The sequence below is a fragment of the Camelus bactrianus genome, chromosome X (assembly GCF_048773025.1).
Source record: "Camelus bactrianus isolate YW-2024 breed Bactrian camel chromosome X, ASM4877302v1, whole genome shotgun sequence".
Lineage (NCBI taxonomy): Eukaryota > Metazoa > Chordata > Mammalia > Artiodactyla > Camelidae > Camelus > Camelus bactrianus.
Genome location: NC_133575.1, coordinates 24,482,653 through 24,501,037, shown reverse-complemented (window position 1 = coordinate 24,501,037; position 18,385 = coordinate 24,482,653). Strand labels below are relative to the sequence as shown.

The 18,385-nt window shown below is 36.5% G+C and overlaps 1 protein-coding gene across 10 annotated transcripts in view; it reads left to right on the top strand.

Annotated features, from left to right (window-relative positions):
* DMD (dystrophin) overlaps positions 1-18,385 on the top strand; it is a 1,840,970-nt gene that overhangs the window by 1,509,055 nt on the left and 313,530 nt on the right. For all 10 annotated transcript variants that reach the window (XM_045507265.2, XM_045507267.2, XM_045507235.2 and 7 more), the window contains one exon: positions 4,383-4,539. In XM_045507265.2, coding sequence (XP_045363221.2) covers positions 4,383-4,539 — 157 coding nt within the window. The remainder of the gene's footprint in view (positions 1-4,382; positions 4,540-18,385) is intronic.

Sequence of the window (18,385 nt, the reverse complement as noted above, 5' to 3'; positions counted from 1 at the left end):
CATTCTTACCTTTTCCTTCTGTACGCTTACGTGCTATCTTATTACACAAGGGTACCAAAGATATACAGGGATATCGTTAGTTTTATAAAGGAAGTCAAAGTGAAAAATGAATTCAATAGAACACATTTTGCCTTAAGAATAGATGCCTTTCAGAGTAAAGTTTTATTAAGGATTTCAAACTAGGCATCAACCAAATCACACTTGAAATATATGTGTCTAGAGAAATAGCAATCACTTTAGCAGCCTCTATAATTCTTACCATCTTGACACCAAAAAGTTTCTTAAAGACCAAGCTATATATCCCAAGGTTCTGCATTTTACCTAAACCTTACCAACTGTAAAAATTATATGATTATGAAAGATTCGTACTTGCCTTGTTAAAAGCTAGTAACTCCTAAGCTCTTGTCTTCACTAGTAAAGACTAATAGAAAATGAATACAGGCTAAGTTTGCTGCTTCAAACCTCCCCTTTTATTTTCTGTTGGGTAGATAGGGGTAAATGGGGTCTATTTGCCAATTAGCAGGAAGCGTTTTTGCTCTGGGATCCAAAACATTTGGTGAAAACCTTTAAGGTTAAGGATTTCCTCATGTAAGGAAGGTTTGTCATTTCCATTTTCCATGTCTAAATGTGACAGCTCAAGTTATGTGCTTCAGCAGGTGTCTGTATAGGAGTCTTTGCATCTCAGTTCCCACATTGGCAAAACAAGAGGGTTGAATGATCTCTAAGGTTCCTTTCAGCCCTAACATCCTATGATAAAACGAGGCAGGGGGAGTCATTACAAATACAAAGAAACATTTTTAGGAAAAGCAGGAAAAGGCATCCCAAATACAAACAGGTTAATCATTTAGAAATATTTGATATACAGTCTTGGAAATAAAGATAGGGCAGCTGCTTCCAACAAATGCATTAGAAATGTGTCTTGAAAACACTTCGCAAGCTTAGCATGGCCAGAGAAAATGTTTTCTGACCTCAGAGCATTTCGTTACATTTAGATCTTCTTCAAAATCATGTCACTGACAAATAACACCTTTGCCCTTTGGAGACCAGCAAGTAATGTTTAGGGCACATAGGAAATACTTTAAGAAATTCTTCCTCAGACAGTGGTCCTGGAGCTCACCTGCTGAATTGTGAAAGTTCTTGTTAAAAGTACAGAAATTCTGTTATCTGTGTGTCTGTTTCTGTTTTGGATATACATTCCTTTGTATTATTTTTTATATTCCAAACTTGTGGTTACCGAAGGGGAGAAGGAGGAGGGGAGGGACAAATTAGAGATACAGGATTAACAGATACAGACGACTATGTATAAAATAGAGAAGCAACAAGGATATATTGTATAGCACAGGAAATTATATATAGTCATTATCTTATAATAACTTATAATGGATTATAATCTGCAAAAATACTGAATCACTATGCTGCACACCTAAAACTAATATAGTATTGTAAATCAATTATATTTTAATAAAAAAATTTTTTCAGTTACAGAAATTCTGAGCATGGAACCTAGGAGTCTGTACTTTAAACAAGCTACTCAAATGTTTCTTATGCACACTGCAGTTTGAGAACCATGGCTTTAGATTTGATATCTTTGTAAGTGTTGTTTTAAATCAGGAGCCATTATCTGACTGACTTCCGCCTCTCCAGCCCTTACCCAGTGTCCTCTGCTTTTTATAAGCTTTTTAAGTTTTTATCGTCATATCACCCGTTTCCTTTCACTCTCCTGCTTTAACAAGGAAAAGAAAGAAAGTCATTTGATATGTAGTTAAGGTGATCAAACATTTGGAAAAGTGACCTAACTCCATACCTTAGGGATGAATAAGGAAGGCCCCCTCACCCAGATACATGAGAGTTTGGTGTTTTTTCACTCATGATCCCAGGTCCTTCTTCTGTTCCTGTATTAACTCTCTTGACTGTCCTGTGTTTCTGTCTCTTCACAGCCTCCCTATCTCATGCTATGGAGTTTGTCTTAGATTCTTTAGAAAGAATTCCCTGGGTCTCAGTGTTCATTTTTTACCCCCTCTCTTAGGGGACACAAAAGTTTTCATTGACCTGCTAGTAATTAGCATCATTTAACCTGGAACCGGGGTTGTAGCACTGCCTTTTGTAAACAAGCAGCAGCGGAAGCCCTCACCTTAGGCAGCTTGCCGTTCAGCCTATCTATCCTGTCTGTAGACCTCTCCACCGCAGGGATATGTTATTACTTCTACCAGACACACGGACTCTTAGACATCTCTGTATTCTCCCTTACCTTCCCCTCTCCCTACTCCCCAGTGCCTGATTGGAACTGAGAGGCACTCAATCAGTATTTATTGAATCAGTATCTCATCTACCATTTGCTGCCTTCCCATGTCTAGACTGTGCCTCTCCCTACCTTTCAAAATGTCCTGCTTGACAGCCTCTGTCACCCTCAAGGGGACCAAGCTGCAAATTCCAGACACCCCAGGGAAGCTCTGTAACCAGGAGTCATTACATGTCATTAAACAGCTAAAATCTTGCGTAGGGAATTCTCATTTAGTTTTATGGGGAAGTGATAAATAGGAGGAAAGAACAGAAACATAAAAGAACTGACCTCTACACCATATGCAATCTGCACTATTATATTTAATTCATGATATCTATGGTATTTCGTGATTTCTTTATTAGATAATAATGCTGTTAGAGTCTTGAACAATCTAATTTCTCTGGAAATGCCTTTGTTTTTCCTGAATATAATGTTTATATTTCCCATAATAAAAGGAAAATTCTGAACATTTGGAAAAGTATAAAGATGAAAGAATAAATCACCAGTAAATCCTTGTATGAGGGATAAACTAGTTGTCATTTCAGAATTTTTTTATGAGTGGTGGAGCATGTGTACACAAATACACACACAAACATTTTAGAAAAATAGATTGTATACATTTTTGTAACCTACTTCCTTAGCAGATGACAGGGTGATCTTTTCCATATCTGTAAATACTTGCCTATGTCATCACACTGAACATTGCACAGGATTCATAGGATTTCAACATTGCATTATATGAATTCACCATTATATATGTAACCAATTTCCTAGTATCGAATATTTAAGTTGTTTCTACTTTGTATCAATCCTAAGTATGCTGTAAATAACAGTTTTCTGCCTATATCTTTGCATGCTTTCCCAGTTACTTTCTTAGTATAAGTTCCTTGAATTTAAGCTCATGGGTCATTGTATTTGTACATTTTAAAGACGTTTATGTATCATCAAATTATCCTTTGGAAAGCTTGGAATAATTTAATTTCAGCACATAGGTACGATTTGATGATGTTTGACTAAGGCCAGCAGGAGAATTGTATTTGAAATGTCACGCTAAGTTATCAAATGGCAAAGAGAAATGTTGCCCTACCAGGTTGCTTTACATTTCAATCTCTGCAGCATTCGAGACTAGGTTATATTTATGTTATAGGCAGCATTAATTTTTATGAATTAATTAGTAATCGCTGATAAGATGTAAGTAACGCTGCATAATTCTCAATTGACCTGAGGATAAAGCTTTCCTAACATTCTGCGTTTCTTTGTTTTCTGGGTTATGATTTATTTTCTTAATTTAGCTTCTCATCCTCAAGTGAAATGTGGATTTTATAGCACAGATCATTCATTTGTGTATTCTTAAATGGCTTCTGCGGATTAACATGTTCTAAATACAGTTGATGGTAAAGCACTCAGTCTCTTGCCTAAATTATTCATGTTTTGGGGAGGCTCTCAGGCAAATGTCTGATTTTACTTTTCCACGTGAGTTGTTGTCTCAGTACATTTTACACAAAGGAAACAAAGCGGAAAATGTTGGAACTTGGTGAAAACAAATCCCAGGTGCACACAAATAAAGAAGGGTAGAAAGGAGAAGCATATGGGAAGAGGAGCAGAAAGGAACAGTTGCCAGATGGAAGGAGTCAATGGAAGAGGCTGCCTAGGGTGTAGAAATGGAAAAGTCAAAATGTGGGGAGAGACCTTTCTATTTCTCAAAGCAGAAAGAATTCCAGTACTAGCATGAGTCACATGAAAACTGAGTGGTTTATATTAGTCACTGGGTTCAATTTTTTTTTGCCAGAAACATCAAGAATCATTGACTGCAACACTGTAGGAAAGCAATCCATTCCAATGTATATTTCATGCCAAAAGTCTCAGAATTCTGCATGTGGAAATAAACATATGGCTAAACACTGTCTTCCCTTAAAGTTGCCATCAAAATACCCCATTTTGTGGCTCTCAAAAGTCACATTTTTATTGAGGACTGCTAGGTCTTTTACAGTATGTCTATACACTATGGAACTAACCAACCAATGTACCTTTAATGGGATTGTTAGAACCATCAATTATCCTTCTGGATATTCTGGCATAATTTCCTTTCATTATTTTTCAGGTCCCATTTGGAAGCCAGTTCTGACCAGTGGAAGCGTCTGCACCTTTCTCTTCAGGAACTTCTGGTGTGGCTACAACTGAAAGATGATGAGTTGAGCCGGCAGGCACCTATTGGAGGCGATTTCCCAGCAGTTCAGAAGCAAAATGATGTTCACAGGGTAGGATATTTTAAAGTATAGTGTCTTGAACGTAGTAAGCATTCAGTGACTATTTTAAAATTAGTTTCAATTGAAATTAGGTTGAAAAAGAAAGAAACCAGGTTGAATAGAAATCTTTTTTACTTCTCTAGTCTAAGGGTCAGTTAGAAATAATTCAAGCCATTATATTTTAAATGTCAAAAGCATCTGCATTAATAATAGCATTTAAGAAATTGCCCATGTCTTTTGGTGATATTTTATTTTGGAATAGATTAAATATATTCAAAAGCAGACAGAAACCTATAGTAAACACCCATGTACCGATCAAGACCTGAACGATTATCAATTCATGGCCAGCCTTACTTCTTCTGCCTCTATTTCATCCTCCATTATTTTGAAGCAAATCTCAGGCGTGGATCATTTAATTCATAAATATTGAGAGGTTATCTCTGAAAGATAAGAATTCACTCTTTAAAAGTAATCACATTGCTACTATAATACTTTTAAAATGTCAATAATTTTATCATGGCAAATACCGGGACAGTATTCAAATTTCCATTTCTTACATACATATCTTAAATGTTTTAACAGGTTTTTGAGTTTGGGGTGGGTTTTTTTTTTTTTTTTTTTTTTTTTTTTTGGTTTAAATAAGAATTGAAAAAGGTCCACATATTGCATTTGGCTGATTTGTCTTTTAAATCACTTTTTCAAAATTTTTTTTTATTTGGAGTAATTGCAGATTCACAGTAAGTTAGAAAAATAGTACAGAGAGTTTCCCTGTACACTTCACCCAGTTTCTTCTAATGGTTATATCTTACATAACTATAGAACAATAATTATTGTCATTTTAGTGTATAATCAATATGAGAATTTACAGTTACAACAGTTACAACATAACTCATTTCAGACTAGCCACATTTCAAGTGCTCAGATGTGGCTAGTGGCTATTCTGTTAAACAGTGTAGTTCTGCGGTTTGATCATACTTAGGTTTGCCTGTTTTTGGTAAGGCTGCTTTGTAGGTGGTAATGTATTCTTCCATCATCAGAAGGTGCACAGTGTCTTGTCTTCTCTTTTGTGTGTGTGATTTTTGGCAGCCGTTAATGATCAGTGATAATTGCCTATTTCTATCACTTCTTCATTTATTAGGTGAAGTACTTCTATGAACAGAAAATAGACACTCATCCACTATTTGCATATCCAGTATATTTTTCGAATAGGGTAGGAATGATAAACGTTTCTCTTTACCAGTTTTCAGAATAACAACTTGCTCACTAGCATCTGCCAACACTGATCAATTGTCTATTTTTTGTTTGTTTTTCATTATATTTGTCTTGTCTGCTAGGCTCTAGGTAGGGAAGGCAGAGATTTGGTCTTGGTGACCCCCAAGACCTTAGTATCTAGCAAAGTGCATGACATACAGTGGATACTGATAAGTGTTTTTAAAATGAGAAGAAAAGGTACATGAACAGAAGGGAATAGAAAACCAAGTAAATTACTACCAAACAACAAAAGCTTGATAACATAGTACCACTTTTGTATGTTCACTGCTTAAAAGAAAAATCTCTTTGGAGACAGAGCCAAAAGTGGCATCTTGAAGAAAGATCAAGGGTTTGTATTATTCCAGAGGAGAGGATATAGAAGATTACAAAAAGACCCAGGAATCTGTTAAAAAAAAAAAAAAAAGAAACTGCCAAGGAAGCTGCCAGTTTCTCCTTCATACAATTCAGAAAATTAAGGTAGTTTTTGTAGTAGAGTGTAATATAATAGTGATTTTTTTTTTAGTGTTCTAACTTTGAATAAATAGTGAAAACATTCTGGTGTACATGTGGAAGAACATTTATTGAGAAGCATGGGCATTTTAAATAGAATGCATTAAATTATATAGTGAAATGAGACAGAATTTCTACAAAAGGTATAATTTTTAATTTAGTTCCAGAAATCCAAGAAGAGGAATCACTGGACAAGTGCACTAAGATTCAGGAGACTGAGATTCTAGCCATATTCCTCCAGAAATTAGACTGTGATTGCTACTTTGTTCAGCTGTAAAATGAGGAATTTGGTCGACATAATTTTCCACAATCCCTTCTAGCCAGCATTTTGTTATAAATACTGCCTTGTTACCCCTGGTTTTTGGCTTTGGTTGCTTGCTAGCAGTGGTAAAATGTTAGTACTTATCATTCTCAGTCCTCTTACTCAGGAATCTCACTACCAGGAACATGCTTTGGGGAGATGTGATGCTAGAGAAGGGTGACATGCACCAGACTGAAGTGAATTAATCTCTGCTTGGCTAATGTGCTTATTGAGATATCCACCTACTACATCTCTTTGACATAACTCTAATAACTTGTGTTCTATACATTATTTCCACTGCACTATGTCTTTACCGCCCTCCAAGCCCAATTTAGATTCATTTATCAAACATTTTGATACCTCTTTTCTGAAACCCTAAAATTCTTTGCCTCATTATGTTTTTGTTGCTGTAATCTACAAAACCCTAAAGCTTGGAGAACCTAACTAAATAGTTTCTCCTATCCAAACGACAACAGAACAGACGGATATAGTACCTTTTCAGGATGAACAACCTCCAGCCTTCCAACACTAACACATCACTAGGTCAGTTTACCTCGAAAATGTTTTTATGTATATCCATGTATGGCTGAAACATTGTGTTGTATGCCAGAAATTGACACAATATTGTAAACTGACTATACTTGAATTTTTTTAATGTTTTTTAAAAAGTAAAAAAAAAAAATATTTTTTGACTGTGTTGCTGTCATCACCATAGTTAAATGTGAGATTATTTCTCCTAACCTTTCTGCATCTACTCTTGTCATCCTACAATGCAATCTACATTTTGGTCTAAGTATTCTATGTAAAAACATAATTTGAATTGTATTAGTCCTAATCTTAACACTCTTCAGTGGCTTTTCTGTGCCCTTGGGAAAAGAATAAAATTCCTCAGCAAGGACCCCAAAGTCCCATCTGTCTGGTCTAGCTCCAACTTCCTCTTTTCTTACTGTTTCTTCCTCTTACTCTCTGGACACTAGCTGTATTGCCTTCTTCGGTTTTTTCCATTTCTCTGTGTTCCTCTCAGGCGGGGCTTTGAACATGCTGATCCTGTCTGAAACCCTTCTTACTCATCCTACCTCCTCATAATTTCCTGGTTAACATCCTTTACATCTTGGCTTAGACATGGAGCACGCTTTTCTCTGATGCCCACTTTTGACCAGATCTCTCCCTCTATCCCCTCATGATACTATCTACATTTCCTTCTAGAATTTAACATTCCTCATCATCATGGGTATGTGTGACTATTTGATTAATGTCAACCACTTTCAATAAACCTTGTACTTCAAGAAACTTTCTTTGGGGAAAAGGGTTGTCATTTTTAACCTAGCACCTTATGAGGCGTCTGGTATGTGATAGACATTGAATAGATAAAGGAACATAGGAATTAAGGAAGGAAGGAGAGGAGGCAGAAAGGAAGGAGAAAAATAACCAGTGAACTAATCTTTTGTGCATTCTTCTCTAGACTACTGAGATCAAGGGTGAGCAGGGAAGGAAAGAAAAAGGGGTAATGTTCCTTCCTCGCTTGTAGGATATTTCTGTTTACTCCCAACTAAGCATCCTTTTGTAGTGTGTAAAGCTACTTTGATGCCACTGTTTTTACTTGTGATCTGGCCCAATGTTTTCCTAAGCTTCTCTTTGTATCCTTAAGAAAAACCCTTGTCACGGAACACTCTCCTCCCTCAAAGAACATCATCACTCCTAAGTGTTTGTGAGAGAACAATTTAGCACCCTATTTACTAAGTTTTGTCACATTTATTGCAGAAGCCCTTTTATAGTTCTTGTAGAATGGCTGTCCACTTAGTAACTCTCTTGTTGCCTGTGGACAAAAAGAACAAAGGAAAATTCTTGAAACTGGGTCTCTCTCTCTGATCTTCTGAACCCACTTAGGAAGACGTAAAGGAAACAATCAGTACAGAACTCCATCAAAAACTAGTCTTTGACAGATTTTATATTTGTAGACTTTTGTTGTGCTTTGCCAGGATTATAAACTGTCTTCCTCTTTACCAGTTTCTTGCTTCAAATACTGTTTAAATGGAATGTTTGGTATCAAGATGGGTCACTTTTTGTTGTAAACTTCTTCCCCATGTATTTGATGTGTCACTTTTTAAGACACCTGCTTATTTTCTATTGTAAATTATTAATGCCCTTGGTTGTTGCTTTTCATGGGAATACAAATCCCATTAAAATATCAGAAGTGTGAACCATAATCAGGTATTTTTCACTTTTCTTTAAATCAGAATGCTGATAAAACAGGCCACCTATTTTCTTTGTATATCATTGCAGATTAATGATAAAAAAATTTTATAACAAAATATCACATCATACTCTTCACTTAAAACAAAAATACATCGTCAGTCTGAATTACTGTGATGGAAGAGTATATCGTTTTGCTGTAGGTAAAATTGCAAGGCAGTCCACACAGGTAGCTGGGGACTGCGGTCTCACTCCCCAAAGCGGTTTTAACACCTTGGGAGTGGATCTGTGTTCCCCAAACCAGCTGGGCAGCATAACAACTACAACTGGAATGACTCTGAAGATTAATTAATAAAATAACGCTCAATATGCGATGGAGTGTTATAAATAATTAAAGCTCAAATGTGCCTTAGCAAATATAAACTGACCAATTTTTATATCTTTTGAATACATTATCCTGGCTTTTACGGTTCCTCATTACTTGCCTCACTAGACTGACTCGTTTTCAATTAGTGTGTATTATTCTGGCCCAGATATATTTTTAAAACTGACTTCCTTGGTTTTACTTGAGCAGTCACCAAAGTGATATTTATTACTTGTCTACTTCTGTGATTAACCTAGAGAGAGTTTTAAAGGAGCAAATCATAGTGGGGAATTTCTAAGGAGAACTGCAATAAACCATGAGCTTATTTAATTTTCTTCATCCTATCCCAAATTTAAATGGAGATTGGGTCTTGATTGTAAGAACACTGTAGGTAATGACTTTTTGTTTGCACTGTCACTAATGAAATTGTTTGTCATTTGGTTTTCATCTTTCCATTTTAAAATCTCTATAATTCCTTCCCTAGAGACCATTAAGAACTCCTTCAAAGCTTCCTGAGATTTTTCTGGTTAAGATTTAGATGGAAGTAATCAATACATACATTATTAAAACAGTGGACAGAAAGCCATTATTGTATGGATGCTGTTGACAAATGAAAAGGCTTGAATAAAGTAGTTTACTTGTTCATTTGTCAGGTCATATATTTTGCATGTTCGATCTCCTCAGAAGTCACCACAAAGTGAGGGAGAGGTTCAGAAATTCAATAAAGTTATCCTGAAATCCCATTGTAGATTATACATTTATTTAAGCTAATTCTGTTATCAATGCTGGCCTGCTTCCTTTGGGTACATTTTAGTATGTGTTAGCTTGATAAGTTGCCTGTGTTTTCTTTCCACAGAAACAGAAAACGTCTTTAGGTGCCATTTGTGAACATTAAGATTCAAGTCAGCTCTGTGGTACCAAAAAAAAAAAAGCATTGTTCCTTACCACCTCTGAAAAACAACATAAAAAGTTGCTGATAGAGTGATTCATTCCAAGATTCAATGATCTGGCCTCTTGGAGTTTCTAGACAAGTTTGGTTCCCCTGCAGATTTCACTGTTAGTCATGTCTACTCTAAGATGTCTGCTTGATTATGTTGGAGGAAATAGACGTTTCTGATATATTCTTTAATCACTAATGGAGTAAGCAACTTTTGTATAAGTTTGGTATTTTATTCAGTCATATTTAGGAGTGCTGAATAGAAAAGATTTTAAATTATTTTTAGAACTATATTTCTAGTCATTTGAGGAAGTCTTCTGAAAACTAGCTATATCATCAAGACTTGAGAAGAGAGTCATCTAGGATTTGCTGCTTTTGTTTAATGAATATAATAAAAATAAAATATGAGTAATTTACAATTGACTTCTCTACCAAAGTCCTCTTTCTAACCATGTCAAAACATTTTGTTAGCTTTACAAATACTATTTGTATAGTGCTTTGCTTTTACAAAGCACTTTTACACACATGCATTTAATTACAAATGAACTCCTGATCTTTTTCTATGTTATTCTATTTCCTCAAAAAGATATTTTAGGAAAAACTGTACCAAAACTCAGACTCCTAGAGTTTATTGATTCTTTTAGTAATTATTTATTGAGTGCTTACTCTATGCCAGGGGTTGAGGGTACAGTCGTGAACAAAACAAGATTCTGCCTCCACAGACCTTCAAATTTTAGTGAGGGAAACAGACAGTAAACCAATAAATTAGTGTATAAAATCATGTTGGGTCAGTTCTATGAAAAGAAAGTAAAGAAAATAAGGACAGAGAAAGACTGAGAGGCAGTGGCCTACCTGAAGAAGTTATATTTGAGCAAAGGGCTGTGTAAGTGAGCAAGCCAAGCAAAGGCCTTGAGTGGAATATATTTTAGGCAGAAGGAGCAGCAAATGCAAAGGCCGAGATGTAAGAACAAAGATAGCAAATGGGTTAGTGGTAGATTGTAGAGAGAGAGAAAGGCCAGATAATGAATGGTCTTCTCTGCCATAGTTTGGAGGTGTATTTTATTCTCTGTGTGATGAGATGTCACAGGAGGACCACAAGCAGGGATGATGTGATATGATTTATGTGTTCAGAAATTGACTCTGGCCTCTATATGAAGAAATGATGATAGTAGGAGCAAAACTGAAAGCAGGGAAAAAGTTAGAAGGGTATTGAAGTCATTTAGGAAGGAGATAATGATGACTTGGACTGGAGTGGAAATAATAGATATGATGAAAAATTATAAGATATATTTTGAAGGTAAAGCTGATCCACCTTGTGATAGATTGTATGGAATATGAGAGAAAGCGAAGAGTCAAGGGTGACTCTGAAGTCTGTGGTTTGAGCAAATGGGAAAATGATAATGCCATTTATGGATATGGGAAAGACTTCAAAATGATCATGGTTGAGGGTGTGTACATGGAGCAAAACAAGAGTTCCATTTCTGGATTACATTGATAAACAAATGGTATGATTCAGAAATTATTCACCACTTACACTTGACAATCTCAAATTTTAGCTGAGCCTCTTGAGAATGAATATAAATTAGTTTTTCACAGGATCTCCTAATAATCTATTCATCTGTACTATTGCTTCAGAAAGAATTTCCAGGATTTAGGATTTAGGCTCAATGACCTAAGACCAAATTGTCAAAATGACCATAAGAGCAGATTGCATTTTCACCAGTGATTTTTCGAAGTCAACTCAGTATTTAGCAACATGATTGTCAGTAGGAAATGACTTCCCCAGTGGTTGCTGGAAGCAGCCCAACCTTAGGATTGAGAGTCAAACAGCTGTGCAAGATGCTGTGTGGGTACTGAACTATTCCTCCATAGTGTCACAGACCTACAAGCTGGCTGGACTCTATGCTAGTCTGTGCCCTTGATCTCAAAGAATCCAACTTTTTGTTTAAAAGACTTCCAAAAAATAAATCTCACCAAGGAGTTTGGAAAACACATTTTCCCCCTAGATGCTCAAAGATGTTTTTTCATGTAGTAAAATTAGATATTTTAAAAAATAATTACAGGCTTGAAATATGTCCATTTACTTTTCAACTTTGCTCCAAATTGACTTAATCTCACTTATAAATTAATGTCATTTTTCCTGTTGGCTATCTGAAACAATGGGTAGATATGTCTGATACTGTAATGCCTTATAGAGGGAAAATAAGATGGAACTTTGTTTATCTTGTTTAAAGATGATTAAGTAGTCAAACTCATAGAAAGAGAGTAGAAAAGTGATTGTGAGGGTCTGCGGAGAGGAAATGTGGAGTTGTTCAGTAGGGTGTGAACTTTCAGTTACGCAAAATGAGTAATTTCTAGAGGTCTGCTATACAGCATCGTGCCTGCAGTCAACAAGGCTGTATTATACACTTACAACTTTGTTAAGAGGGCAGACCTCATGTTAAGTGCTCTTAGAACAATAAAAAAAAAAAAAGATGATTATGACCTTTTCTTTATAGCCCGGATGCCCCATTTTCATAACTTCTCTAATACCAACTATCTTGAATGGATATTAATTGAGTCCTTTGTCTTTCTGGAATTTTTTTTTGCTGTTGCCACTTTCTGTAGGTTTCTTTGTTTCATAAATCTCTATGATTTTGTCTTAGATTCTTAGAGGCAAAATTTCTGCTACTCCAGATAACCATATTTCTGGAGTTTGACCTTTTCCATGATCTTGATTTTAAATTAATTGGGCACTGATTGTCCCTAAGTCAGCATTTAGTAAATAAAATATTTCTGATGTGTTTTAGACTCAAATATGGTGGCTCTTTAAATGAGGAAGGTCATTATGGTGACAGAATATATTCAACAACTTTCTCATCAGAATTAAAAACAGTATAGGCGGCATACAGATAGGGTAGAAATAATATGGAAACTAGAATGATAATACAGGATAGCAAAACTAAAATACTTTGCAGATACAATTGTGTTGATGTCCTTGTCCCATGGCCACTGAGTAACCATTTGTTGAATGAATGGCACCATTGGATCACTGTAAATTTTAAAGTCTGTTCTCTCATCTCCTAGCTGATGCTACAGACCAGGGGAAAAGCCCCAACCAGCAAGTCAAATAATGGAACTTCTGAATGTGTGGGCATGAATATCTTCTCTAGGGAAGAAATCACTAGGATTAAGAAGGCAAGGCTAATAGAACTTGCTCTTGAGGAAAATCCACCCAGCTTTGGATCTGGAACATAAGAGAAGACCCAGAAAAAGATCTCTCCATTTTTCCCTATTGACTGCATTAATTTTTATTCTCTAATAATTTATGAGACCAGGCTTCCACCCTCAAGCATGGTCTGCGTCTAAATCTAACTGGCTTTCATTATAACACGCTCTGGTTTTCTACCTGGGTGTTCTTTTATTTATTCAACAATATTTATTGAGTATCTACTATGTGCCAAGCTATGGCTGCAATTTCTATCATTACTAATGATGCCTAGGAGAAACTGTCTCAGACTGCCACGTGTAACAGGCCTGTGACCAATTAATGAGCTAAATGTATTGATTATAGAATAAATTACTGGATGTTAGAAGTTAGATAAGGTACTTAGAAAACCTCCACATTTTGCAAATGAGGAAGAAAAGGCTCAGGGAGGTTTTATGATCCATTCTAGATCATGCAGCCAGTTTTTGGCCCAGCCTAGACTTAAACTTTAGGTGTCTTGACACTCAGGACCGTGCTCTTTTCACCACTTCAGTCTGCCTCTCAGAATGGTTCTGTGAAGTTCTCCTAACAAATGTGGAAATAATGTGTTGTTGTTCCTTCAGATTTCAGTCCAAAGAATGCACACAGATACAGACTTGCCACTTCAGTGGGAATATAGATAAAAATCCATCTCCATGGAAACTGTGCACTGTACATAGTTGAAAGAGATCTCTGTTTTGAAATGCCCGGGTTTTTATTTACCTTCTTCCTTAGTAATAGGGCCCCTGCCTCTTGGTGAAAGCAACATAGCTTTTCCCTCTGTAATGTCTGTGCCTGTGCCCAGAGTTCTCTTCTGTCCCTCTCTTCTCCGAGTATCTCAGTCTTCATCCCCTCTATACATGGTTATAAGGTACTTCTTTTTATGTATAATTAGATATTTATGGTAATATTCACAATATTTTTTTCTACAAGTAGGACAGACAGGGAGAAAAATCAAATAATTGAAGATTTGCTTCTTCTCTGTTACTTTCCGGTTTTTAAAGTTTCTGATTTGCTTCATCATCATTAGGATTTTCTACTATGTGGCTGCCAAATTTTTTGTAATTCAGGAAACTTATATTTTTGCTGTTACTCATTTTCAGCCTGGCTTAAAAATTTCAGGATTTGGATTCTCAGTGGCTAAAGAACTGATGGCCTTGGGTAAATCCTAACTTATCTGTACTTCAGTTTGCATTGCTAAAACATTAATTTTGTAAGAGTACACTTTTATACAAACATACCTACTCAACCAAACTATTGACTCCTTAAGGACCAAGATCAGGTCCCTACATCTTCCCTACCGTATACATAATAGATTCAAAATAATTATTTGTGAATGAATAAATTAATCAGTCAACAGTCAAGTCACCCAGTTGGTTACTATCTGTGATGTATAAATACTATCCATCAGATAATTTAACCTTCACAATAAAGGGATTTACCTTGGGATTTACTGCTCGTGTAATTTTGCAGTATATGATTCATGTAAGTTTATTTTGTGAACCTTGAAAAGCTGAAGGAAAAATATCAATTTAGTGTGCCTAGCTTTTTCTCATTTATAAGACAGAATATTATTTTTCTTTTAAAGAGGTACTCTAAGTCTTCAGTAATTGCTTCTAATTCTTCCACATCACTGTTTCAGACCCTTGGGCCTGGCTATCTTAGAAAGAGGAAGAAAAAAGTAAGGGGGAAAGGATGGGTTTTAAAGAAAATAATTTTATCTGTTCAAAAAATTCAGGAAGGAAATATCTTAACATTTGAATACTGACATCTAAATAGTGCAAAAATGTATTCTGTATGTGTGTGGGAGAAGGGCTTTATATCTGATAACTTTTTTCATATCAGCACATGAATGAACCAACTTATCTAATTTAAAATATTAATTATAGTCTTTGATACAAAATTAGTATTGTATGTGAGTATAGATTTTCATTCAAGTAGACTTCCTTTGAGAGACAAGACACTTATCAAAGAGTTAAGGCTCTTGACATTGAATGTCCTTGTTGTTTAAAAATGGCTCCATTTTCCTTCCTTTTAAAAAGCAGTGAACTGTTGTAACATGCAGCCTATGGTAAGTTGATTAGATATTGAAAAATCGGTTTTCCATTATTTTAATGCAGAATCTTCATGGGGTTTTTGCTGTTGTTGTTGTCATTGCTGTTATTATTTTTACTCCATGAGCCTCTCTCTTTTAAACACCATGCTACAAGGACCAGTGATGCCCATTGCCTAGAACAGTGTCTGGTCATAGTAGGTGCTCAAAATTTGTTACTTGAATAAATGCCAGAGAACCTTTCATCTAACCATGTTTAAAATGACATTCCTATATATGGTTATTTCCTCCCTTTTTTTCTGTGGGTTTTAATTCCTTTTTTGCAGTTAGTCTAAATCTTCCTGAATTTTGAAGATGCAGTCATTTAACCCTCTCTTCCATCTACTTTCTTTTCTTAATTTCCGGCAACGATGTGAAAATAATGGTGCTTGTGTCTTTGGAACAACAGAACTTCCTTTGTCTTTCCTGTAGACTCGTTTTAATCACAGTGACTCATATTTAAGAAATAAACTGTGCAGCTGTGATGAAGCTAAGCCCTTGGCAACAGCTCAAGGGGCAAAGAAGTGGTCTCTCACAATGGATGGGTGGTCATCAGCCTTGAATTGTTTGCTATTCGGTTTTAACAATGGAATTGTATCATCAGTGTCTTGGACTTTTTCAGTTTGATGGGACCTTTAAGATCCATTTCCTTTTTTTGCAGACCTTGTTCCAACAATTTTCTCCACTTTCCCCTGAGGTCTTTAATATATTCCTCTCTGTTATAGTAATCAGCTCTCCTTGTTTACCTGATGCTCTCCTGGTTTCAGCATTGAATGTTCTGTGTCATAAAATACTCCTTAGTACCTGGGAAACCAGGGTGTTTGGTTACCCTACTGCTAGCTTCCATCTTCCAGTCTGTGTTCAAACCATTCTTATCCTGAAAAGAATATGTCTCTCTTTACCTTGGGATTCTCTCTGTCCCATCTTCCTCTTTTCCCTCTCAGAAGGAAAGATACTGCACAAATAGTTGCCATTTGAAATGCCTACTCTTTCTTATACCACTCACTCCTCAACTAAACCTACTTCCAAGGCTGAAACTCTTCCCACCAAGTCTGAGGAATACTTCTCAGTGCTGATCTTGCTTTACTTCTGTGTGTCATGATTGGACACTCTTGGTCACTATATTACTCCCAAACTCTCACTCTCTCTTCGATAGTTTTACACTCCTTATTTCCCCCAGTCTTTCCACTTATCCAATCCTTTTCAGCCTTTCATAGGATCCGATTCCTCTGTCTGCTCATTACATTTTTATGTTTTCCAGAATTTTCTGTTCAGCTCACTCCACTGAGTAATCTCATCTACTTACGTCATTGTAATCCTTGCCTGTATGCGTAATTGTAGGCACTGAGTGGGTGTTAGCTTAGGGAGAGAATGACTCCTAAATCTCCTTTCTTCTCCCTAAACATTGGGCTTGATATTTATTTCCTTCTGGAATAAACGTTACTTCTCCAAGCTGAATGTATCATACCTCCTTACTCTGTTCCCTGTACAGATCCCCGCTCATACCAGTGTTGGGTTTTTAATATTCATCTTTATTCATTTTATCCTGAATGTGCATGTGAGGTGTTTTGGACCAGAATCAGATTTCTTTTAGTTACTTTACAGTAAATATCATTACTACCTTCCTCCCTTTGCTCACGGCTTATCCTTACGAAGACATGGTGAGAGATGATGACAGATTTTCCCCTATGAGTAGCTAGGTACTCCATAGGCAAGAAACCAGGGGGAAAATGATTTTTCTCTGCTTATAAAGGAGAAGGAGGCAGTTGTTCCCTTCTCTCCCTGAAAGGGTCTCCTTGGAAACTCTAATGGGCCTGAGTCCTAACTCCAAATTGTCTAGGAGAACTAGCCCCATGCATCTCAGGTTTTACAACCTAGAAGTGTCTCCAAGATCTGGGCTTTATATTTTTGAAATGTAAATACCTACAGAGAGAGTAGCTCCAGCCTTTCTGACAGCTTGGGGCTTAACCTCGGAAACTGCTCTACAACCAAACTCCTCTAGGGCTATAACCATTTAGCCCTCTTGGATCAGATAAACTAACGAGCCACATGACTACAGATCTAATTCCCATGGTATGAGAAGGTGTTCAGGAGCTTTTATAGATGTACTGAGAAATCCCAGAGAGTTTATTTCCTCACGTTGAGTTTAACTGCCCCCAGCATTCACTCCTCTACTCAACCTAGAAACTAGGAGTCATCCATGCTCTTTCCTCCCTCTTCTCCAGCATCTGTTCACTCACCAGATTCTCACATCTCTCCTCTCTAAACATTTCCCTGCTCTCTTTTTTTTTTTTTTGTACCATTGCCGTGGATTAGATCCTCATGATCTTTCAGTGAATTCTCCAAATTGCCTCCTGTTTTCTGATTCCATTTCTGTCCTTCCCAAATACTTACTCTGTACTAATGTCAGAGAAATCTATCTGAAGCATACACATGCCCATGCCACTCCCCTGCTTAAATCCCTTCAAAGGCTTCTGATTACCTACAGGACAACACCTAGGCTTCTTAGCCGGGCACATATCATAGGTTGAGCTTCAGATCCTGACTTAAAAGTCTAATCTAGTTTGTGATAATAACAGTGCCCTGCTTCATCTCTGGACATTTCTTCTGGTGCTTTGTGTTCTAGAAACACTGGTCAACTTGAGATAACTGCAAATGCCACACTGTATTATGCCCTGTGTCTTTGCATCTGCATTTTCGTCTTATTTCTTTCTTCTTCCTCTGACTTGCTCTTCCCTGGCTAACTCATGTTCATGCTTTAGAATTCTCCTATGAACACTATCTCTCCAGGAAGCCTTTCCCAATTTCCTTTCCTATATTGTGCAAGTCTATCGCACTTTCCACATTGTGTTGAAGTTTTTTGTGTTCAACTCTTCCACTATATAACGTAAGTTCCTACATGGGAAGGGCTGTTTTGCGTTCAACTTTGTATTTCTAGTCTCTAGTATAACCATTAACACATAGTAGTTAAAAAAAAGGGAAGC